This window comes from Periophthalmus magnuspinnatus, chromosome 18 (genome assembly GCF_009829125.3).
Source record: "Periophthalmus magnuspinnatus isolate fPerMag1 chromosome 18, fPerMag1.2.pri, whole genome shotgun sequence".
In the NCBI taxonomy this organism is placed as follows: Eukaryota; Metazoa; Chordata; class Actinopteri; order Gobiiformes; family Gobiidae; genus Periophthalmus; species Periophthalmus magnuspinnatus.
In genome coordinates, this window is record NC_047143.1 from 21,302,137 (window position 1) to 21,328,350 (window position 26,214).

Below are 26,214 nucleotides of genomic sequence, written 5' to 3' on the forward strand. Positions count from 1 at the left end.
CTTCGGGTCGGGGACAGGTCTCTCACTGTTGTGTCGGCCTACGGGCCAAACAGCAGTGCAGAGTACCCGGCCTTCTTGGAGTCCCTGGGAGGGGTACTAGACAGTGCACCAACCGGGGACTCCGTTGTTCTCCTGGGGGACTTCAACGCCCATGTGGGTAACGACAGTGACACTTGGAGGGGCGTGATTGGGAGGAATGGCCTCCCCGATCTGAACCCGAGCGGTGTTTTGTTATTGGACTTCTGTGCTAGTCACAGCTTGTCCATAACAAACACCATGTTCGAGCACAAGGGTGTCCATCGGTGCACATGGCACCAGGACACTCTAGGTCGGAGGTCGATGATCGACTTTGTTGTCGTGTCATCTGACCTCCGACCGCGTGTCTTGGACACTCGGGTGAAGAGAGGGGCTGAGCTGTCAACTGATCACCACCTGGTGGTGAGTTGGATCCGCTGGCGGAGGAGGAAGCCGGACAGACCTGGCAGGCCCAAGCGTATTGTGAGGGTCTGCTGGGAACGTCTGGTGGAGCCCTCTGTCAGGGGGGTCTTCAACTCCCACCTCCGGGAGAGCTTCTCCCTGATCCCGGGGGAGGTTGGAGACATGGACTCCGAGTGGGCCATGTTCTCCACCTCTATTGTTGATGCGGCTGCTCGTAGCTGTGGTCGTAAGGTCTGTGGTGCTTGTCGCGGCGGCAATCCCCGAACCCGGTGGTGGACACCGGAAGTAAGGGATGCCGTCAAGCTGAAGAAGGAGTCCTATCGAGCCTTGTTGGCTCGTGGGACTCCTGAGGCAGCTGATGAGTACCGGCAGGCCAAGCGTGCCGCGGCTCGGGCAGTCACAGAGGCAAAAACTCGGGGTTGGGAGGAGTTCGGGGAGGCCATGGAGGAGGACTATCGGACGGCCTCAAAGAGATTCTGGCAAACCGTCCGACGCCTCAGGAGGGGAAAGCAGTGCTTCACCAACACTGTTTACAGTGCGGGTGGAGAGCTGCTGACCTCGACTGGGGATGTTGTCGGGCGGTGGAAGGAATACTTTGAGGATCTCCTCAATCCCACTGTCATGTCTTCCGAGGAGGAAGCAGAAACTGGGGACCCAGAGGCGGACTCGTCCATCACCCTGGCTGAAGTCACTGAGGTGGTTGGCAAGCTCCTCGGTGGCAAGGCTCCGGGGGTGGATGAGATCCGTCCTGAGTACCTCAAGTCTCTGGATGTTGTGGGACTGTCTTGGCTGACACGTCTCTGCAGCATCGCGTGGCGGTCGGGGACAGTGCCTGTGGAATGGCAGACCGGGGTGGTGGTCCCTCTGTGTAAAGGGGGGGACCGGAGGGTGTGTTCCAATTACAGGGGAATCACACTCCTCAGCCTTCCCGGTAAGGTCTATTCCAGGGTGCTGGAGAGGAGAATCCGACCGATAGTCGAACCTCGGATTCAGGAGGAGCAGTGTGGTTTTCGTCCTGGTCGTGGAACACTGGACCAGCTCTACACTCTCCATCGGGTCCTCGAGGGCTCATGGGAGTATGCCCAACCAGTCCACATGTGTTTTGTGGATCTGGAGAAGGCATTCGACCGTGTCCCTCGTGGTGTCCTTTGGGGGGTGCTCTGGGAGTATGGGGTCCGGGGCTCTTTGCTAAGGGCTGTCCGGTCCCTGTATGACCGGAGCAGGAGCTGTGTTCGCATTGCCGGCAGTAAGTCAGACCTGTTCCCAGTGCATGTTGGACTCCGCCAGGGCTGCCCTTTGTCACCGGTTCTGTTCATTATATTTATGGACAGAATTTCTAGGCGCAGCCAGGGGCCGGAGGGGGCCTGGTTTGGGAACCACAGGATTTCATCTCTGCTGTTTGCAGATGATGTTGTCCTGATGGCTTCTTCGAGCCAGGACCTGCAGCAGGCACTGGGGCGGTTTGCAGCCGAGTGTGAAGCGGCTGGGATGAGAATCAGCTCCTCCAAATCCGAGGCCATGGTTCTCGACCGGAAAAAGGTGGTTTGCTCTCTCCGGGTGGGTGGTGAGTCTCTGCCCCAAGTGGAGGAGTTCAAGTATCTCGGGGTCTTGTTCACGAGTGAGGGAAGGATGGAGCGTGAGATTGACAGGCGGATCGGTGCAGCGTCTGCAGTGATGCGGTCGCTGTATCGGTCCGTTGTGGTAAAGAAGGAGCTGAGCCGGAAGGCGAAGCTCTCGATTTACCGGTCAATCTACGTTCCTACCCTCACCTATGGTCATGAGCTTTGGGTAATGACCGAAAGGACAAGATCGCGGATACAAGCGGCTGAAATGGGTTTCCTCCGCAGAGTGGCCGGGCGCACCCTTAGGGATAGGGTGAGGAGCTCGGTCACACGGGAGGAGCTCGGAGTAGAGCCGCTGCTCCTACACGTTGAGTGGCTCGGGCATCTGCTCAGGATGCCTCCTGGACGCCTCCCTAGGGAGGTGTTCTGGGCATGTCCCACCGGGAGGAGGGACTATGTCTCTCGGCTGGCCTGGGAACGCCTTGGGGTCCCACCGGAGGAGCTGGAGGACGTGTCCGGGGTGAGGGAAGTCTGGGAGTCCCTGCTTAGACTGCTGCCCCCGCGACCCGGCCCCAGATAAGCGGAAGAAAATGGATGGATGGATGGAAAAAGTTGTGAAATGCAGACAGTGCTACGAAGGAACCTGAGTACCTTGTGACCTTAGACTGTATTTGACAAACTGACAAAACTAACTTGCTAGCAGCCGCATTCAAATAGGATGTGAGCATGGGCGTGCTTCTGGCTCCATCGACTGTGATTCCAGTTCACTTTCTACAGAAAAATTTTGCACGCTTTTATCTTAAAACATTCATATTAACCCGCTCTACATGATCCTGGTATTTTTATTTCACTATTGTGTCCGTAAATAAAATACGAACATTAATAACAGACAAATCAGGCACCTTCTTTCCCCGAGGTTGCTCCCGATAGCGTTAGCAACAGGTTTGATTGACAGCGTTGCTAAGCGCCACTCTATGCTAAACCAGTTGTGTGGATGGGAGGTGTTACCTTCAACAGCCTCGCTTCAGATTGGCTCTTTGGTTGCTATGATACTCGCTGTCGGAACTCCAAATATGGAACTCGGCTCCGAATTTTCCCTTATAACTGTTAGCCTCATTTAACGTCACACTCCCTTAGTCCACTTCTTTATAGATTCTATGGTTGTGACTTACAATGGTCAAATTTGGTTGTGAGTTAAAAATGTGTGATGGTTTTAAATGTGTTCTCCCTATTTAAATTTTGACTTTCATGGGATGATTCTATAGTCGTCCATGTTTGTAGATAAGAACATGGGGAGGCTAGTTTTAAAGATGAACTATGGAAATTTTCCCAGCGGAGGGCTTGTCTCCATAGAGATCTTATAGCTTCGCTTGAATGATCCAGACTATTGCATTAAACCACTCTATTTCCATGGAGACAAGCAGGTATAGTCACCGCGCAAAGATAAAAGTTCAGATCTAGAGACGAGCCCATTCGGTGTATGTCTGCAATTTGCCATATTTTGATTTAAATTGTTAATTCCTATGGCAACAGTCCAATTTCCCAACCCTCTGCAACATATGGATGACCAGCTTTTGATCAGAGCACTAGTTCAACTTGTTTTGTTATTTGGAACACACTGCAGCATTCAGGTTTTAGGTGGTTTCACTTTAATATTTTACAATCGTTTCAATTTTCCATTTTTTTTAATAACTAGTGTTGCAGTTTAAAGTGTTAAGTGTGCTAATGGATTTGCATGACTTCTGCTAATTCAATGTTTTCAGTGACCTATAATGGCACTATCTTTCGCACCATCTTTAAGTGGCTTTTCAAAACAATGCTCCGCGCAACCTTTAACTCACCTAAAACCACACTCGCAACATTAAAATCAATGTTTGCAGCTCATGTTCAATTTAGCTGCACTTACATTTGTTTCAGAGATTTTGTGTTGCTAATGGTGATGGCAGGGGTTTAATAGATTGAAAACATGCATGTATAAAAAATGAAAAAGTCAATATTACAGGATACGGTCTGCTCACCCGTATAGGAGGAGCAGCAGGATTAATGCGGGCAGGTTAGGCGGAGAGACGTAGGCTTTGGTTTGGAAACACAGGAAGATTATAACCACTATGAAGCATGGGATGACATAGTTACACTGTGAAAAGAAACAATGGGAAAGAGCTGTTAGAATACAAAGAATCACATGTGGGTAGTACAAATACATTTACTTGAGTTTTTTAAAGCAGGCCTATTATGCAAAATCAACTATACAGAGCTTTGATTCATGTTATAGTTGTTTTTCGTTCTCCTTTACCCTTTCAAAGTTGTTTTTGGAGTGATTCATGCATATTTGAGTATATATTTATTTCCAAGACGCCATATTGCCGATCAATCCCCGTTTTCATTGAGACCGACATACGCCCACTGCGCTGTACTTACTTTGTTCTACAATTTTATTTTCTTATTCAATGATACGCGTAGGATCAGGCAGCGTTGTGTAGCCATTTTGGTACAAATGAAAAATAAATAAATAAATGCTACTCACTACTGTATTTTCCAGTTATATATAGTAGGGGCCGATAACGTTTTCACCGAGGGCCATATCTTGAAAAATATTTGACACAGAGGGCCAGTGGTCAATACTTTGGATAATTCAGATGGGAACATTTAACATGGTTTTGTCTTCATACTTTAAATAAGGCTTGAAGTATTAATATTAGGTCTGAATGACAATGCAATGATGTTATTTAGGTTATACTGGTAGGATTACTCAATTTGCTGTAAAAAGTACTGATTATTATCAATTGGGCCAGTTCAACTGAAGGCCTGAGGGCCAATAAAAATTGGTCTGAGGGCTGCATTTGGCCCCTGAGCCATAGTTTGGACATCTCTGGTTTACAGCAACATCGGCTCCCATTGGGCACCACAACTCTCTAACGCGGAAGTCAGCAAACTTGTTTCTTTTATTTAGTCATTTGAGATGAACAATGCGATTGAAAATGTGCAAATTATAACATAATAATCCATGGATGTCATAGATTATAACTGCATAGCAGACACAAGCGCAATATATATCTTTAGTACAATTATACTTCAAAGTTTTGGTTACTCTTCCTATTTTCATAAAGTCTATAAGTGACAAAAGCTTTACATTGACAATATGAAATAATTTGAACATTTGTATTTCTTGCAGCCCTCCTTCAGATGTGATTTTTATTTTATTTTTTATTTCTTTGTGATTTTTATTTTATTTTTGTGATCTATCCTTTGGAAAATACCAGATTTTGTCCATTATTTCATGTATTGTCATTACAATTACTGTACATTAGCCTCAATTTTTGCATCAGATGTTATGTCCAGATAGTTACTGTTACAATTTCTATTAGTAGTTTCCGCAAATACTTTTCACTACTCCGTACTTCTACTTGAGTAATATCATTTGTTGTTGTTTACCCTTCAAGATAAAATATTAACACATCTTTGTACCTAGATTCCCTGGAATAGTTCAACAGATGATCGCTGCAGGGTCCAATCTACCACATTTTCTTCTTAAGTGTGTTTGTTTTGTGCACCAAGACACCTTCATCCTTTTATAATGACGAGTGTTGTGCTACTGCGTCTTGAGTGAAGCTATCTGATGAAATGTTTACTTCCATTACGCCGGAGGGGGATGACCTATAAAGCTACCGACCAGGAATAGACAACGCTGATAATTATGACAGCCAATATCTACTGCTTTTTCCAATGCACCAGGAGTCTCAGAGCCACACAACCAATTAGAGTAAATGCAGGTTTTTATCAATATAGTTAGGTAGGAAAAAGAGGAGAGAGAAATAATCAAATAAGGGTGAAATAAGGATTTATGCAGAACCATGGTTTGACCTGTTAATATCTATGACAACGGTCCGAATTTCTCATCCTTTTGCAGTGGGTAGTTCTCAGTGATATTCACGCAGTTACATTTACTTTTCAGGGTTCATACTTACTCTTACTCTTAGTTAAGTCATATTTCACTTAAATAATAGTACTGTCACTTGAGTTTTGGTTACTTTTGGTTGCTGTAAGTAGATCTACAAGTGAGAAAAGCTTTATATTGACAATATTACATGATCTGAACATTTATGCATTTGTGAACATTATTATTTCAGATTTTTGTGTCTATCCTTTGAAGGTACAAGATTTTGCGCTTCGTTTAATGTTTTGTACTTCAAATTACATAACTTAAATATAAATCAGATGTTCTGTCCCTACAGTTATTCTTTAAGTTACTCTTGAGTAGTAGTTTTCCTCAATCCTTTTTTTTTTCTAAAAGTAAAAGAAAAAATCAAATCCGTCAACTGGACAAAAGTTGTAGGAGTGAAGACGTTCCGCTGCTCATCCAAGCTGCTTCTTCAGTTCTGGTCAGATTACTGGTGGGCACTGAAACTAACACACCTATTGTTTACTGTTTCTTTTTGTAGGCTAGGTCTAATGAGGTACAATAAGTGTAAAGTGTGCCTGAGTCCTACTTAGTGTAATCATTCAGGCCGATGATGAGTGCCCTCACACCTATCAGCACACTGGCCAGTACTATTGTTTTATAAGGCAGTGTCCACCAGTAATCTGACCAGAACTGAAGAGGCGGCTTGGATGAGCAGCCAAACATCTTCACTCCTACAACTTTTTATCCAGTTGACAGATATGAATTTTACTTTTCACACCTGGACGATTGAGAAATTGCACAGACTACTCTTAGTTTAGAAATTTATTAGACCACAAGTAATATTATTTTGAAGTAACGTTACTCTTACTTGAGTCAATTTTTTTGGCTACTCTACCCACCTCTGTCCCTTTGCAACCTATGTATTACCAAAACCTTTACCAGAGCAATAGCTGCAACTTTTAAATGAGATTATCTTTTGTTATTTGAGACATACTGCAACTTTCAGCTCGTATTTTTTTTCCGTATTTGGATGCTACGCTTATTTCAAATTGACAGTTTATTTTTCTGTATTTAGATATCAAAAGAAAATTCAATTCTGTCAACTCAACAAAACACTTCACTCTTAAATTTTTTTTCCAGTTGACAGAACAGAATTTTCTTTTGATGTGGAACGACTGATTACACACACATCTGATTTAGATACGAGGTAGACATCTTCAAAACAAATATTGATTTTACTGATAACAACTGTAATGCTGATGTGTTCTTAATTACAAAAGTATTGGCTATGTTGTCACATTTATTTATGCTATAATTTGGTGTTTTGCTTCTTAAAATGATTTGGGGTTGCCAGATTCAGTGCTAAAATACAGTTCTGAGGTTCTGAGCTTTCACCTGAGGCATGTGTGAATACAAATATGCTTATATTTTTTGAGACTAACGGGGTGTGATGGAAAACTACAAGCTTGTGTAATTGAAATGCATAACTAAGTTGAAAAGTAACTGAATTTAGAAACAAGAAACGAGGGTGTGGGTGAAAGGTCAATAGCTGTGTAACCTGAACGATAAGAAAGGTCATGTCTGTGTTTGAGTGTTAGACTGTTGTTCTACTGATAAGCATGATAGGAAAACTGCTGAGTAACACTTGTCCTGAGTCTTTTTGGTAAACAGCGTGTCGAGAACAGAGTTTTTTTTTGACACATGACCGGTCAATATACTGAAAAAATGTCTGTGTCTTCTATCTGCAGGTTAAGGGACTGGCAACCCAGGTTCAGTTATGTTTGCAGTACTTAAAAAAAAAAAAAAAAGTTGTAAGAGTGCAGGTTACACACTTGCCAAATGTAGTGACAATCAGACACTAATTGACACGAAAACTAGTGTCACATTCTATTGTCTATCATTATGGTATTAGAATCGGTAATTGAGTATCGGGGTCTATTCCTTAGTATCAGAATCGAGTTGGACGTTTTAGTATCGTGACAACAGTGTGTGAGCGTGTTGACCAATTGGCACGTCTCCTGTCAATTGCTGCAGTTACCATGTCCCAGGCGAAGTTGGCGAGCCAGTACACAGTGGGGTTGACTCCGCTGACGAACTGCAAGTGTTTGGCTTTAGAGATGCGCTCCTGGATGAGGAAGAGGACGAAGCTGGCCGGGATGAAGGACATGGCGAAGATGACGCAGATGGAAACCACGGTGTCGTTAGCGCTGGACAACCTGGGAGACAGAAGACAAAGGTGAGCAGAGGGACCTTTAAGAGCATATGTGCTTATTTGAGTGTCCATTTTACACTTTTTTCTGATCTATGTTATAATTTGTTCCTCATCACATACCCGGAGTTGTGTTTTGTTTCATTCACACATGTTTAACACAAAAAACCTGCATATTTAGGCTGAGTTCTTCTTCAAACTGAAAACACTCCACCTTATGATGTCATGTGGTAATACAGGAAGTGCATGTGTGAATGAAACAAAACACAACTGCAGATTTGTTTTTGAAATGGTAACAGCATTATAACAAGTTTAAAGCTCACAAGTGTCCATTTGGGATAATATACGACCTTTAAACATGAGCTAGAGGCTAATTTATATTGATTTCAATCCTTTGGTTGTGTGAATTCATTTAGACTAAACTGAATGAAAAAGTGACCAAAACTACAAACTAATTTCACTACAAAATGGAATAAATATAAACAGACTTGAAACTAGGTTTGTGCAGTTAATTAAATTTTAATGCAACTCAGCCATTTCTAATATTCAATAAAAGCATGTGGTTTGGAGCGGATGACTTTAGAGGTTGGAATTTGAATTATTTTTTTTAAGGGCAATTGTTAAAAGTATGTCTTGTTGATGTTCAGGAAATTAGAATTGAAAGCCATTTTTTTTTTTTATTATTAAAATATTATCCAGTCCTACTTGAGATCAGTTTTGGGTTGTTTTTTGTCTAGCCTTAATCTTCGTATCTAGCTTTATAAATGGTGTAATTACTTTAGTGTTGATGACAAGTATGTTTACATCTTGAAGCTGAGCCAAGGCATATATTTGAATATCTCTTTTTGTGTGTACTCAAAATTACTATTAAAAAAAACAACAAAAACACAGCTGCATTAGAGCACGAGACGGCCTTCCCTAATACTGAAAACCATCCTCCTCGCAGCACTTTGAATAAATGTACCCATATGAAATGCAATAAGGAGGTTTAGCTCGAATGAAATCTTAAATGAAATGGTCTCATGCTTTCAATGAACCTGATTAAACTTCCTGGGTAATATTCTCTTCATTCACATTTATTTCTAAGGGAATACTACCACGACCTGATTTTCCATTTCAGTGGGCGCCAGTGTATACCCAAAGATCCCCATTAAGAAAGTCATAATTCTCATGGTGACACTAGTGCGAAAATGACTAGGTTGGGGCATGTGAGTGGTGAAAATAAATATAATATTTTTTTACTTTTACTGAAAACTTCAAGTGCATTTGCCTGTTTTTCATGTTTTTTTCTAATTATGCCTTAGTTTGATGGGATAGTACTTGTGGTAAATATTTATCGTAGTTTTACATCTGTCAAGTGGCAGTTTATTGGGGAAAAACATTGAGAAGTACAAAAATACAGGGAGTAGCGCTGCGTTCATCAACATGGAAAGTCCTATCCAAAATGCAGGGAAGGAAGGAATTTTTTTTGACAGTTTAAACGAGGGCTGCCCAAACTTTTTTCACCGAGGGCCACATCTTGAAAAATATTCAACACGGAGGGCCACAGACCAGTGGTCAATACAGTGGACACTTCAGACAGGTGCATTTTACATAGTGTTGACTTCATACTTGAAATAAGAATTGAAATATTAATCTTAGGTCTGTATGACAAGGCAATATGATATATTTTAGGTTATACTGGTAGAATTACTCAAATGTGCTATAAAAAGTACTGATTATGATCAATTGGGCCAGTGTAACTGAAGACCTGAGGGCCAATAAAAATTGGTCTGAGGGCTGCATTTGGCCCCCAAGCCATGGTTTAGACACCCCTGGTTTAAACAGTGATTTAAAGAGTAGGTACCGAACAGAATCAACTTTTTGCCGCATTCTACCAGGTTATAACATTGTTCCCTCATCAAAAACATGTCTGAAGTGGTTTGATATGTCGTCCATGCATGTTTGATTTAATTGATGTTTAATTTAGCGATCTCTCCTAGGCCCTATTCAAACTCACCTTACAGTTACAAGCCTGAACAAGACTCAGCCCACAAGCCTACGTCACTCATGTTCCCACACAACAATAACCATTCCATAAGAGCTCCAGTTTGGTGGCTGCAAGTATTACGTATAACTCAAAATAACAAGAGGAGCTCAAACCGCACAATGCACAGTCCGGTGGCGCTCCGGATTAATTCTGTTGAGAGTTTATTTTTACCGAAGCCAACAAATAGCTCTCACGTGAACACATGGACTCACGTGTGCAGCTTCAAAGGTGGTGTCTGCAACAGCACAGCAGAGCTCCGATCCTCGATATAGTATTTTCAAAACATTAAAAGGTAACAAGGTGATCTAAAAAAGTTATGTGTAAGCAGTTAATACCCCATAGAAGTTTAGTTTTGGTCCTTGTCCACATTATAGTTGCTAGGTAACAGTTACGTAATTACCTCTAGATAACATGTCATATCTGCTGCAGGAAGCAAAATACAATAAATAAATAAATTAAAAACTAGGCATAATAAGACAAGATACTAACTTTCTCCTCCGTAGACTTTTTCCACAATGACCAATTTAGTTTTCATTTATGGAATTGGATTTAATCGTCTTTAGTCATGACCGTTCAATTAGCATGAGATTAAGCAGAGGCGTATGCTTTAACCCCCATTGCCACCCACAGGCCAAGATAATGTGTATCAGATGCCCCGCCGTGTAATTAGCATATTAAATAAGTTACTCTGCTTGGCTAAAGTGGCTGTATCCATCAGTGGCAACAACACGCAATTAAGAAGCATTGACTTTCCGCAGTGGGAGGACGTTTAAATGGGGTGTGAGAACTGTGTGGGCTTGTAGGGGAAGGGACAAACTAACAAAGATCATTTGAATAAATTATAGGACAAACGGACTGCTAATAACATGTATTCATTAAGTAACTTCAATGGTGAAACATGTATGACTTAAGTGTGTTTCTTGCAGTGAAATATTTTGTACTTCTGCTGAAACGTGCCATACTCATTAAGGTTGTGCTATGTAACTTTTCTTGTTGAGAGTCTGCCACCCACTTGTCTCCGTGGACATGTTACTGCTAGAATATTCCACAGTATGGCATTGAAGTTAATTTCTCTATCTCCATGGATCTGTGGATGGATGACCATTTTGTAAAAAACCCAGAAAACTCCCATAACTGAACAAATGTTAGATAGGGTGACTTAATACCAGGTGAAAATGATAAAATCTCCATGGAGACCAACTTGGAATGTGAAAAATGACATGGTGTAACTTTAAAAACAGAGAATCACCCAACACAATAAATGATGAAAGCAAAATCGACTTTTCTAAGATTTTAGCCATGTTATAGTTGTTTTTTTCCTCGCCATATACTCACCTGGAGTTGTTTTTAGAGTGATTTGGGCATGTTTAACCTTTTAAGGACTGAGCACATTATAGACCATTGTAGCTCGTCTAGACTTTTTTTCTTTTTTTAGCCATAAAAATTATGTTAAAGGAGGTATCAACATGTACTTTTGCCCTTTTTCACACAACTACCTCTATTTTACAAATCCATTCTTATTTTTCCATTGATGCATCAAATAAGTGTGTGATACCAGTTTAAGTAGAAAAAATATATTAAAAACGAATGTACTTTTGAGTAACTTTTATGCAAGCAAACAATGAAAAAAACGGTCTGGCCAGCTCAGAAAGACTTTAAATTACATATATGAACAATAATCACCATTTATACAAGAGATTATGAATATTATACTTTTTTACAGCTCTTCCTATAAAGAAATATCAGGCGTTTGTACAGCTAAGACATTGATTTTGCAAGGTCGTATTTTTTGGAACTTCTACTAAAGAATATCTGAAGTTCTGCAGCTTATGAGTTTGTAATCTATGGTAAAATAAGTAACATATTTAAAGAGCCCCGTGTCTCTACTTTGAGATGCCGTTTGAATTTACATGAGAGCACAATAGGTTGTGGAGTTACGGTAATGGAAAGTCCGCAACCGTGAATCCATCGGCGGCGATAGCATCCGCCGCAATAGGTTAAGCAATCTTTAATGGCTTATTTTCAAGACGCCATGTAACAGCACCAGCATACGCCCACTGCTCTGTACTTACTTCTTCAATTTTATTTTCTTAATCAATGATGCGTGCAAGATTTGGCAGCGATGCAAAGTCATTTCGCTACGCGCACAGTAGGTCTTCTTTAAATAACTGAATGAACTGTCGGAGTTTACCTTTTAAACTCTTAATTTGACTCAGACTAAGACCGTTTTGTGGTGTAAACAACACCGTCTCGGCATGAGGAATGATTTTTTTCCCAGTTTTATGGAAGCGCGGTTACATGATGTATGTTTATGCCAGTGTATTCCACGAGTAAGACAATTTTCAAGACTGATTACAACTAAATTATGCCTCAAATTCACCCGAGTGGAATGAGCACAAGTTTCTGTCAGCTGCCAAATTGACATATCTTGACAATTAAGAGGCAATACAGACATTTACATAATCAAATGGTGCCAAAGTCTGACATTTGGGGAGACGACTGAGAAAATGGCGCCTCGCTGAAACATTGCGTGTAATTGGGAGAGAAGTAAATACCTACTTTTTAGATGTTTTCGCAATTCTGTGCCTGTGACATTGGAAGCGTTAAAATTGATAACAAGACCACTAGATTTGGAGTGGGATGTCACAACAGATTAGAGGACAGGTTGTAATTTCAGCTCCCAAAAGCTGGAGAGGAAACAAGTCATTATAATGATTCATCGATTGGACTATGGTAGCGATAATGAAAATACCTCTGCCAATTCTCAACATGGCATTAGCAACGTGTCACCAGATAAAATAACCGAATGTGCCATTTACTGGAAATTAAGTTACACAAGGAGGAGAAAAAGTTGAGTAAAAGTTCAAGTTATGTCTAAATGGGTTTGCTAAAATCAGAAGCCATTACAAAAGCTTCTATGATTAGAGCTTTCTTACAGTTTATTTTCATTCATTATTTTCATGTTAGTAGTTCAGTCTTTGCTCAAGAACAAATTACCGTAAATTTCGGACTACAGAGCGCACCTGATTATAAGCCGCACCAGCTAAATTTGAAGAGAAAATCAATTTTGTCCATATATAAGCCGCACCTGAATATAAGCCGCAGGTTTTCATATTGTAACATGAGATATTTACACAGAAAGACGGTGCATGGACACGCTTTTTTAAAACTGTGCCTGAAAATTGGCACCAACACGACATCAACACGGGATGAACACATCGGCAGGTTTAGAAAATAAAACTGCACCAACACGGAAAATCTGCTTTTATTTCCTCTGAAAACTTTTGTCATCTTTTTACATTGACCAAGTTGGATTCATTGATGCCGAGCTTACGTGCAGTGGCTCTATTTCAGGGGTCGGCAACCAGCGGCTCCGGAGCCGCATGCGCCTCTTTCAGCCTCATACTGCGGCTCTGCGTGGCTTGGGAAAATAACTTTTAAGTATTTAATTGAAGTGTATTTTATTTGTGTTAGCTCTTTTTTGTTGTAGTTTAAATAGGAAGATTATTAAAATAAAATTATATTTTCTTATTTTTCGTTGCTCAAAATAAGCGTCACACTCACGGAACAATGTTCAAAACAAACACCGCTCACGTCTCACGTCTCACAGACACAGACACAGCTCACAGTCCTGCGTAAAGAGCCCTGATTTTCAGACGCTGTGCGCACAGGGGTCAGGAGCAACTTTCGCCCGTCCCTAATGACACACTAATAAGCTCGTCTATAGATGTATCATGAAAATCCTACTGGAAATCGCCACAGAAATCTATTTGATGTAGTAGCAAGTTTATTATCTGCACTTGTCTCCACGATGACGTTTCACGTATAACACATCAGACACGACGCCCAAAAGTAGAGCCACAAGCGAGTGAAAATGAGCCAAAACAAAAGTCTTTGGAGAGCTTTTAACAAAGGGGAAAAGGACAACTGAGGAGCCAGAAGAGGAGACTACGACCTCCAAGAAAAACAAAGATAAATTTAACAGACAATACCTACTTAAAATCTGGATTTGTCGCTAAAGGTGACTCTCACGCACAGAGTCCGCTCTGCGTAATATGCGGGAAAAGCAAATGAGGCAATGAAACCTTCAAAACTGCTTTGGCACATGGAGAATAAGCACCTGGGATTAAACGGTACGCTTTTAGAGGTTTTTTTTGTTTTTGTTTTTTTGAAAGAAACTGCGCAGCAGAGTAGACATAATCACATAATCAGCGCAGGGCTCCCACTGATGCAGCGGTTTGGAGAGTTGTATTTTTTTTATGCACTTAAGTTATTTTTGCCATATTTATCTGCCACGTGTAGAAGGCTTGTCCATGAAAATAAAACCTACATTATTCCGTTACATTATTATTATTATACACAGTGTTATCTTCATTTTAGATGTCAAAAAGTATTTGCAGCTCCCAGTGTTTTATTTTATGTGGAAAGTGGGTCCAAATGGCTCTTTGCGTGTTACAGGTTGCCGACCCCTGCTCTGTTTCCTTCTTTATCTTAAAAACTGCATCATATCCATTTCATGATGCGCAAAATGATCATTCAAAATCAAAACTAGTGAATTCTTCAGAGCAGAATCTTTCCCCACGTCTTCTCACTTTTACGTTTACAGCTAGAGAGCACCCCCCAGGGGCCGTTATCCAGTAAAAACTCCATAAATAAGCCGCAGTGCTGTATAGGCCGCAGGGTTCAAAGCGTGGAAAAAAAGTAGCTGCTTATAATCCGAAATTTAGGGTACATAAATTCTTTAAGCTATTCTCTCCCACTATTCAGTCTGATTGACTGTAAGAGAAGTGCATAGTTCTAATTATGTTCTGCCTACCAGATTTTGTGACAAGAAACTATGCTAAATATTCCACGGGATTCTTCAAACGTCCTTGACTCTGGTATTTGAGTTGAAAAATATTGAGCAGGATTCAATTAGTAAATGTTAAATGAGAGACAGATGGAAATTCTGCCCAGGTGTCCTCATCAAAAGAAATGCTGGAAGAAGTACTCAATTTTGTAAAAAAAAAAAAAAAAAAAAAAAGGAAAAGTACAGATGCAGATGTAAAAAGTTACTCAAGTAAAAGTATTCTTTATAAAAATCTACTTCAGTGAAAGTATTTAAGTACTTGTTTAAAAATTTACTTTCAGAGTAAAAAGTATTTCACACAGTGTTAAATGTAAATATATTGTTTAATTTTGGTCAACAGTCACAACCTCGAATCAATTTTTAAATTTTCTCATGAATTTTATGTGTTTATTTTTGTTTGCTCAAAGCTGAAGCTTGAGCTGGAAAATTTTAGTCAGGATGTTTCCACGAACATGGTCAAAATAACCTCTGAAATCATATGAAAAGTACCTTTCACTTTTCAGTCCTGTTCAAAAAGGGGAGTAGAAAGTACAGATACTGGCTCTCAAATGTAGTCAAGTAAAAAAGTATCCACTGTAAAACGTACTTAAGTACAGATATCTAAAAATTCTACTTAAGTACAGTACTTTACTACTTGTACTTCATTACCTCCCACCATTGATCAAACGCATGATCCATAACAAATGGCAATGTCATGTTTACAGTTTCAAAGTATTCTTACTGATGAGTGAGTGATCATACTCACTGTGAGTATGATCACTCTTTTGGTTATGATATTTTTTCTCAATCTAAGCTATCCTTTCAGAATGGATTTAATACATTATTTAAACTCCCAGCATGTAACTTTTTTTTTTTTTTTTTTAAATAAAAAAAAAAAAAAAATAGATATTTCATTTTTATTGCACTGAAAAACAAAACCAACCAGAAGTTTTGAGAGAAAGATTTGGTTATATAATATTCCACACTATGGAATAAAAAGTATATATCTCCATGGAGAATGTTCCAAAGGGGCTTTAATGTTCTATTTCCATGACATCATACAGATGATGTGTCATCTCCAGGAATGTGTCAACTCCTTTGTTGCTTTAATATTTTGTCCTTCAAACCTCAGATAAGTTTTGCTCAAATCATTACTTGGTAAGGAATATTATTTTGAAGTAAATGCATTCTTTCGATATTTGTCTTTGAGTACATGTTCCAATTCCAGTATGAAGGTCTTATAAAAATATTCTTTCATACAATCCTTCCAATTTAAACGTGCACTTGTTAGCAAATTGTATTTTTCTCAGTTTTTTTCATCAATTCCCTTATTCCCAGCGGTAAGCGATTTCAGCAGCACAAGTGCTTACTGGAGTGAGCTGTCCTTCCTTGTGCTCTTATCTATGCTGTTGAACAATGTGGACACAGGGTCTGCTTTGAATGTGGCCGCTATTATCTAGTAATTCATGGAAAGACAAAATAGCCCCATTGTGCGTTTACAGGTAAAAAAATAAAGAAGCCCAAAACATATTATTGCCTCTTTTTAAAATTAGTAGTTGTTTTTATCATGTTACATTCTGAGAAGATCTGCCAGATGCCGATTTTGCATATTAATATATCAGTACCGATTTTTGCTTTGCACTATATGAATTGCATTAAACGTGTCTATTATCTGATTATTCACTTAGAGGCATTTTTATTGTCCAAAAACACTACTGAAAAAAGCATACTTACTGTGATTGAACTCACCTCTCCACAGATATGACCTGTAACATTGCCTGACGGTGCCACCTGCATGTTTGTCTCCATGGCAATGGGTGAGATTAAAGTCATGGCGAAACGCAGGTGGCAGTTTGAAACGCTTGACTCCTGATCTGGAGACATTCCAAGCAAACCAAGTAACATCTCCACGGCAACAAGCAGGTGGCGGACTTTCACCAGAAAAGTTACATAGTACGCCTTTAACACTTGTATATCCTCTCTAGTTTGAAATATTTGGCTCCTGATCTAGAAAGCAGTCGGCACAGACGATAGATCCATATGTTATGAGGCACTATGTTGTGATTTAGCACGTCATTAATCTCCGACTCTCGTGGGGAGCTGTTCTCTTTCCGAGCCCAGGGAAAAAGGAAAAAAAAAAGAAAAAAAGAAGCTATATCCTCCACAGTGGTTCCCAGGGGCCCCCCAAATCTGTGCATACTCAAACAAATCCTCCATCTATCTATCTGTCTCATACGCTTCCCATTTTATTGTCCCGTAGTCATCTGCTCTCTGTTCATTGTGCTAGCTTCATTGTTCTGTCCTTGCTTGGCGAACAATCACTCTTCTCCCTTTGCATAAATCTGTATTGTAAAAAGAAATGTGCTGAATGTATATTTCTCATTTTAAAGGCCACAATTGCCTTGTTTTTGAGAGCCAGATTATAGCCAGACACAAAAGACTGGAAATGAGTTGCGGAGGGTAGTATTTTTACACTAACGGCGAGGAAGGAGGTATTCAATTAGTCTTGCATTAGTAACACAAAATAGTACAGATATATTACAAGATATAGGATCAACTATTTAATCTCTGTGCTCCAATCATAAAAAAATCTAATCTAAGGAAAATCTAATAAAAAGTCAATTGAAATCTAGGGATAATTTACTTCTATGGCATATTTAGATCACCATGTTACTGTTTATAGTTTTGAAAATGCTGTATTCGCCAAAAACAACATATTAACATGTTCAAGAAGTTTCACTTTAGTTTTCGACATTCAGAGTCTCCACTTCCTCTGTTCGCTGTACTAATCACACCCCTTTCAGAGTGCTGCCACAGCATAATCGACGTGAGTTTTGCCTCTGAAACTACTGTACATCGCATCAGGTTTGTGAAGTTGTGGTGTATTATTTGGTATACTTCTATTTATAGGAAATTGTCGTGCAGGAAGATGGATGGCATATGCTTGTGGGCTGAGTATTCGACTCCAAGAAGTCCGTTTATACTTCCTCCTCTTTAAGCAATATACACATGCACACTTTTTCTATGCTTTGACATTGAATCAGTGATAAATGAGGATCTTGGTAGATATCATTATTGGTTTGACAATGAAAATGTACGCAATATTTACCAATATTTACAGTATATTGTGAGTATAAGTATGTATGTTAAGATGAACCACCGTCTCTCTGTGCCCATGTGATATTCCCAGTTTGTCCTCAATGCATCAGACTAATGAGGAAAAATGGAAATAGTAAAGCAATTTGGCTAAAAAGTGTGTTGTATGTTTACACAATCATGCAGCAAATGGTTTTATAGCCCAGATAAATACATTTTGTTATTGTTTTTACAAAAGCGTAGTAAATTTGTGAACTTAACTATAACTTAACATCAATTTGTGGGTCTTGCTATGAATTTTCTTACTTTTTTCTGCATTAAATATGGTTATCGGACACAGCAAAAGACATATACACGGTATCAGCTAAAAAATCCACAATGGACCATCCCTACTGAGATTGTCAAAAGTTCATAAAAGACAGTTTTGCATGACACGATCCATACTTACAAAGCCATAGAGCTGAGCTGCTTCTTGGTCAGGTTGAGGGGGTGGTTGGACACAGAGATGCCGTAGCTGCGAGGGTCCTGTCCCACTGGCAGGTTGCCCCTCAGGATGGCGTTGTTGGCAACATTTAAAAAGGAGACCACGCTGTGCCAGGCCTCGTTATAGAACCACACCTGTCCAGGGTCACAATACATAAAGATGAAACATTTACAGCAGAAATACCATTGGTGATTTTCTGACTCTATAATGCAATGACTTCATACTCCCAGATGGGGGCAGAAGCCAGTTTTCCCTATTAATAATAACATTGTACTTTACCATGAAATATTCAAAAGAGCAATTCACAAATGTTGAACCTGATCATTTCTATCAGTGACTGGACCTAAGAATTCACGGTATCACAACAAGTAAAAAAAAAACAAAAGTGATTACATGCATTTCAGCCGTCCCCATCTGTATTTAAAGTAACACTTTAACTTCTGGAGATGGCATGCCACCTACATAATTCCAAGGAAATATTAAAGCCATACTTGATGTTTTATGCCATACTGTGGAATATTCTAGCCAAAGGAACCACGTGTTTATGGAAAAAAACAGGTGTTGGCCAATTCATGGTTATTTTTTTGTGGAAAAGCCAACCTGATCACAGTAAGGACACGTTTTATACATTTTTCAGTGCAGTAAAAATAAAATGTGAAGATAATTATTATATAGAGTTATGATTCAATATACACTGCCTGGCCAAAAAAAAAAAGTCGCCACCAAAAAACAGGTCACAGTCTAATATTCGCTGTAGCATTGTTTCGATTTCTCTTCTGCAATGTCACAAGATTTATTTCCATCCAGTGTTGCATTCATTTTTCACCAAGATGTTGCATTGATGATGTTAGAGTCTGTCCGCTGCACAAAGCCTTCTCCAGCACATCCCAAAGATTCTCAATGGGGTTAAGGTCTGGACTCTGTGGTGGACAATCCATGTGTGAAAATGATGTCTCATGCTCCTGAACCACTCTTTCACAATTTGAGCCCAATGAATCCTGGCATTGTCATCTTGGAATATGTCTGTGCCATCAGGGAAGTAAAAATCCATTGATGGAATAACCTGGTTATTCAGTATATTCAGGTGTCAGCTGACCTCATTCTTTGAGCACAGACTGTTGCCGAACCTAGACCTGACCAACTGCAGGAGGCTCATACCTGTTTGCTTAGTTAAATCCAGGTGGCAACTTTTTTTTTTTTGGCCAAGCAGTGTATGACTGTTGGGACAATATTATTGTGCACATTTTCTTTGCATTACTGCAGTGCTTCTCAATTATTTTCTATCATGCCCCCCCTATAAAGAAGAAAAAAACGGAAAAAACTGATTTTGGGTTATTACGTCAGTGGCATAAATTAGTTTCAGTATTATCGTCTATATTTACTTCCGCAATATATCAAACTTCAAAATGTGCTATTGTGACAGATCTACAATACTAATGACATTGACCTATAGAATTTTGTGACGTCATCTGAAAACCAGTCATAGCAACTGACAAACTTATCCACTTAGTGATGAATAAACACACACTGCAGTAATTACAGGGAATTTACACCTCGTTGGCGTTAACTAAAGGTACGTTTTCTTTTCAAACTTTACTTAGCAATTAGAGCTGGCCTCGGTGTGCCCCCATTTTCAAAGACCCATTCTGTGACAACTGGTGTCATCCCAGTTGGAGATGTTTGTTTCTTTATTTGGCTTTGAGCGCGACAACACACGGGGAGCGCAGGTGGGAGAGAGTTCAAAGGCACATAATTGCTAGTGTCTGGCTGGTGTGTTGTGATAGCTGGTGTTGATGTAATCAGGTGTTGTTAAAGGCTCTTAAAAGCACCGTGCAGCCAATATTGTCCTGAATGGATTCTGCAGCGGCGACAAACAGCTTTCTCCACAGTATGAGGACGACCTGTGTAATTCCATTTGAGCTGGCCACGGAGAACGCAGTTGTATGTAACGTGTCTAAACTAGTACTTTTTGTCAGATATGATTTGGTAGCTGTTCGTGTTTTGGGGAAATACATATTGAAAAGTATACAGTTCATGCATAAAACACCTTATTTAAATTTTTCATTACTTTATTTATACATGTAGAGCCCAATGAGAGCACTCAGACTCCTTTTCATGGGTGCCCTGTTCAAATACAAAAAATACAGACAAACAAATAAGTACATAAGTCCATTTAAAACATTAAAAACAAGCGCAGGTGTGAGTGTAACTTTTTGTTACCCAATTATTAAATTGCAATTGTGGCCCCCAAAGTATCCAGTTTTGATTGTCCTTGAAAGAAACTCCATTATTGGGAAGAAAAACAGCCAAAAGCCATTTTTCCCCAACTCAGTTCTGGTGCAGTTCATTTTGACTTTTTTGGTGTAATAAAAAAAAAAAAAAAAATTCTGATGGAGTTTTGTTTTTATTCAATTACTTGTGTTTTTATTGGAAAAAACTACAATGGACACGTGGACGTCACCCATAGCATTCAGCTCCAGTAAAATGAAGCTCATCGAGGCTAGTATTGACCGTGAATATCATAGCAACCAAAGAGCCAATCAAAAGCCAGGCTGTTGAAGATAATTCCCGCACCACTGGTTTAGCAGAGGGCGTGCACTTAACAACGCTGTCAATCCAACCGTTTGCTAACGCTAGCGGGAGCGACCTTGAGGAAAGAAGGCACCTGATTTGTCTGTTTTAAAACCAAAATGATGAGGCTCAACGCAGCAGTTACAGAGAAAGGGGTGGCAATTTTTCAATGTAAAGTGAAATGGAGCCAGAGTCGTTGGAGCCGGAAGCGCACCCATGATCACTTTCTATTTTGAATGTGTCGGATAGCAGTTCAGCTATGTCCATTTATATATACAATCTATAGCTCTTACATTAAGCAGGCCCACCTCTTTTACCTGCAAATTGGCTAAATTGGCTAAATGCTACACTGTGGGACATCACAGACAAAGCAATAAAATATCCACGGAGACAAGAAGGTGGCGAGCTCCAACCGGAAAAGATACAAAGTGCCCATCTAAGCAATATAAGCACCGCATTCCGACTCTATAAACCAATAATTCAATAACCGCCGGGAAAGTTAGACGCTGAGATCATAAATAATAAAACAGATTTCAGTTTGAGATCAAATGTCTTTCTTTCAATCTAAGAAACATGCTCCTTCAACAATTTAAAGCTCAAATTACACTCAGTATTTTATAAGACTAGAACAAACAGAACTTTCTATTCAATGGGAGATAAAGGTTTTTACTGTGACTGGAGGAGTCCCATAGAACCAGCGCGTGCTAGATGCAGCGAGGAAGAGGAAAAGATTGTATTTTTATTTTATATTTTATTTATTTTTACCATTTTCCTTTTTAATGTAAGGCCTTCTCCTGCGAATGTGCGGCATCTGGGGTGTTCAGAAGAAAAGGATGAAAGAGACTGGGGCCCCCTGCTGATCGCGCAGAGCTAATTAAGACTGGGATGGTGTTTGAGTGTCAGTCTAACAGAACGGCTGTGCATCAGAGAAAAAATAAATGCACTCATATACACATACACACACGCACGCACACATTAGTGTTTCAGTGCTTCTTGGGGACATTACATTGACTTGCACTCATTTCCTGGAGACTGATCCTAACTTTAAAGAGCATTATGTATATTTTCTGGCCTGCCACCTAATTGTCTTCAGCCTAGAAAGTTCCACAGTATGACACAATTGTCTTTCTCTACGCAGCTGACTCCACCAGGGCACATTACAGGTCAGATCTGTGGAGAGGCAGGTTTGCGCAAACTAAGAATGCATGTTTATCAAGATATTTTTGAGCAGTAAAAACACCTGTGATTGAATATTCATGACAGGGATGAGTTTTAATGCCATACTTTGGAACATACAGGGCAAAGCTATAATATTTCTATGTGATCAAAAAGTTGCACAGTGCTCATTTAACCATAGTTACTACTTGCCCAAACATTAACCTAAACCCTAATTGTAACCTATTTAACTCTATCTGAACTTTAAATAATCTTGCTGATTAAGAAGAAAGGATTTACAACATGGAGACCTGGATTTTGTCGCAAGTTCCCACAATGTGATAAATACCAGCCCAAAGTCAAGTCAGTTACAGGCTTACGCAGCAGTTGATACGATCTCCCCATCACAGCCTTTTATCTTTTAAATTCCTCAAAGGTCTAAAGCTCAGGTCTGATTCATGAAAACAGCAATAGCTTTGAATATACTTAAGCCTACAAGGTGATAAGTTAAAGGATTAGCAAAAGTGTACAGAGGAAAATAATTGTACCGATTCATGTGTCATAATTGAAAATACTATTACTACCATTACTGCTATCATAATTGAGACTACCATTACTGCTACTAAGATACTAAGTATACTTTTCTGGTTCGGGGTCCACCAGGGGTCTGTTATGAGATGTTATTGTGTTTTCCTGGTTCAACTGTCTGGCCTTAAACTTCTACATCTTGCATTTATTCAGTTGCAAAAAAGTACATTCAAAGCCATGTATTCTTTCTGTGAGCAGGATTAACTCTCAACATATCTGGTCTGTAACTTGACCTGGTGGCATCATCTGCTTGTCTCCTTGGATATGTTAAATTTAATGCCATAATGTGGACTTTCTCAAGCAGAGTAATAGCATCTCCATGGAGAACCTTTGCACCAGAAAAGCTTTATAATACACTTTTACACTAATTACTAAGAGCTTACCTGGATGTATATAAGCCTGTGTCTGTGTTACGGCAGAGCATGGAAATCAACAATTAAATAACCACAATTCACACAAAATCTGATCCTTTGTCAGGATTTTGGAGTCTATTGGACCTTATATTGCTAATGTGGTAAACTTGTCTCTGACGTCTGGTTGTTTTCCTACTACCCTGAAACATGCTCTGGTCCAGACACTCATCACAAAGCCTAATCTTGACCAAGATTTTCTTTCTAACTTTAGACCCATCTCAAAATAGCCTTTTGTTTCTAGGGTTTTAGAGAAGGTTGCATATGACCAACTCCAGGATTACCGCAATCTTAACAAAATTGGTGAACTCTCTACCTTCCACAGGTGGATTTTGAAAAAGCAATCCATGTATTTGTAACGTTGCATCTGGATTATTGCAATTCTTTGTATATGGGGCTGGACCAGGGCTCCCTGTAAAGCTTACAGAAGATCCAGAGCACTGCAGCTCGTCTGTTGACAAAGACTAAGAGATGAGAGCATGATCATGACCACGTTTAAATGTGTGCGCTCTATGGGTCCTCTTTATTTTAGGGAGTTACTGCAGCTCTATACTCCACCCAGAGCCTTGAGGTCAGCTGACCAACTTCTGCTGCTGTGCCCAAAGCCAGGATCAAGACCAGAGGTGACAGAGCATTTTCTGTGGCAGTGCCCAGACTATGGAACAGCGCCTCCTACCTGTCAGGTTCTCTCAGCCTTTAACACTGTTTAAGACTAGACTGAAAATCCACCTCTACACAGCATGTTTTGGTGCTTTATTGTTCTTTTGTATCATATTATCTGTATATTTGTTTTTTGTTGACATTTATGTGAAGCACTTTGGTCAGCTGTAATTGTTTTAAGTGTACTATATAAATAAATAGAACTGAATTGAACATCAATTATTTTTCAATTACTGGCTTTGACACAACTTGTTTCATTATTTCATGTAATTAAACCATATTTATACTTTAAACAAGTTGAACTTTTCGACCTACAGAGTGATCCAAAAGCTAAGAATCACACATGCTTTTAAGTAAGTTACCCTCCAAACAGCAGCCTTTGTAAGACAGTGTAATTAATTTAACAGAGTTATATTTAAGATTTTTAATCACCGCTGTCAGAGCCGCCACAGGTATGCCTTAATAAATCACAGTGAAAATAAGTTATCTGTTGTAACGTTAACAAGGAAATTAATCAATGCACTTTCTTAATAGAACTTCAAATAATGAGTACTTTGTGCTCCTATGATTACAGTGTATTGTCTGTCTATTCCACCAGTAACTAAACTTTTAACCTCAATCAAAGTTAAGTTTTTGAGCTCTCAGTAACACTTTCAATTTTCATTTTATTTTTATGGACTGTGAATCTATTTACTATAAGATGGCGACAGATACTTATGCAGCCACAAGAGGTCAGTAATAGGACAATAATTATAAGCTGGAAGATAAATACAAATACTAGATTGGGCACTGCTACATTCAGTAGTTCAGTCCAGTGTTACTAGTTAGACAAAAATTATGGTTTTGTACAGCACAAAATTTCCCCCAAAATGCATGCATGACAATCGTGACGCCAAGATAATTTTTCCTGGCAAAAACTCTAAAAATTATGACCAAAAAACGTTAGCAACCATTACCTTGAGGTTGTCTCTGGCCCCGAGCCTCTTGAAAAGAACCTCCGACCTCTGCAGAATCTCATCAGTCACGTTATCCTAATGAAGATACAGAAAAACAAGAGGGGAAAACAAGTTGGAGAGTTGGAGTTAATTGGACACACTTGGAAAACCACCAGGCCTCTTTGAAATGCAAAAACATCAAGAGGAGGTCGACAAAAAATGAAGACTTTGGGAGAAGATTTGGGTTTTGCTGCGCCACTCACTTCCCACAAAGCTGTGTCCCTGTTAACGCAGCCTCGTGCATTTCTTGACATCTCTGTTTTATTTAACAGTGAGGAATAATTAAAAAGCATTGCAGAGGAGGGAATATTTGAGGCTAAAAATGTCAAGTTATGGCTTAATACAGTTTGTTTTTTGTGTGTATAATAGTATGTTATGCCATGCTTTATAATAACTACCTAATATTATCATTTATTATAGATGCAGACTTGGTAACTACTACTTCACTCTGTATTATGTCATTTTTCTGAAGATGGGTCCGCTACCTGCTCGTTTCTGATGACATTACAACATTCTATAAGCCAGTAATATGGAAAACAGATGGGGAACAGTTGCAAATAATATCGTTCAAATGCAAATTCTTGTTTTAATAAAGTTCTTGGCTCTAGTCACTAATAGAAATGATTTGCATTGCACTAATAGAAATGATGAGGTTAAACATTTGTCATTTTACCTCTTGGATATTTCACAGGAAAGTACAATGTAATCAATAGGGAAAACTGTCTCTTGTCCGTCACCTGGTACTACGACATCATCACATCCTAGAAACTGAAAACCACCAATTCCTTTGCCTGGAATGTTCCACAGCATGGCATTAAATGTATACAGCTAGCTCTAAAATACCTTGAAAAACAGTGGGAGTGGGGTGGCATCTCCACAGATCTGATTTGTAATTTAACCTGGTGTCATCATGGAGAGGAGCAGGTGTAGGGCCCCCAAACAGAAAAGTTAGAATGTGCACGTTTAGAATCATTGTTAATGAACGATTTGCTCATTATGAGTCTTTGTTCATGCTTTTTTAAGACCAGTTAAGATATAGTTTTTCTTTGTTAACCTTGTAGTTACATTGTAGTATTTAAAGTACTAGTTTCCCATTAAAAGGTATGCTAAAAAAACTAACTTGTCTCTATAAAGTTAATACCATACTATGGAACATTCTAGGCAAAACAACTACACGAACTCTCCATGGGAAAACATAGTGCGACTTAAATTCTTCAGCCAAATGAGCGTCATTAGTGTGGCAGCATATTAATATTGTACAGTATTTTAAAATGGTCACATTTTTATG

At 39.6% G+C, this 26,214-nt stretch overlaps 1 protein-coding gene across 1 annotated transcript in view; it reads right to left on the reverse strand.

The window, feature by feature from the left end:
* Positions 1-26,214, reverse strand: part of LOC117385948 (phospholipid-transporting ATPase ABCA1-like) — a 260,381-nt gene that overhangs the window by 58,722 nt on the left and 175,445 nt on the right. The window contains exons 35-38 of the mRNA XM_055229034.1: positions 24,888-24,962; positions 18,512-18,681; positions 7,940-8,117; positions 4,019-4,134 (exon numbers count right to left, since the gene is read on the reverse strand). Of these exons, the coding sequence (XP_055085009.1) occupies positions 4,019-4,134; positions 7,940-8,117; positions 18,512-18,681; positions 24,888-24,962 (539 nt within the window). The remainder of the gene's footprint in view (positions 1-4,018; positions 4,135-7,939; positions 8,118-18,511; positions 18,682-24,887; positions 24,963-26,214) is intronic.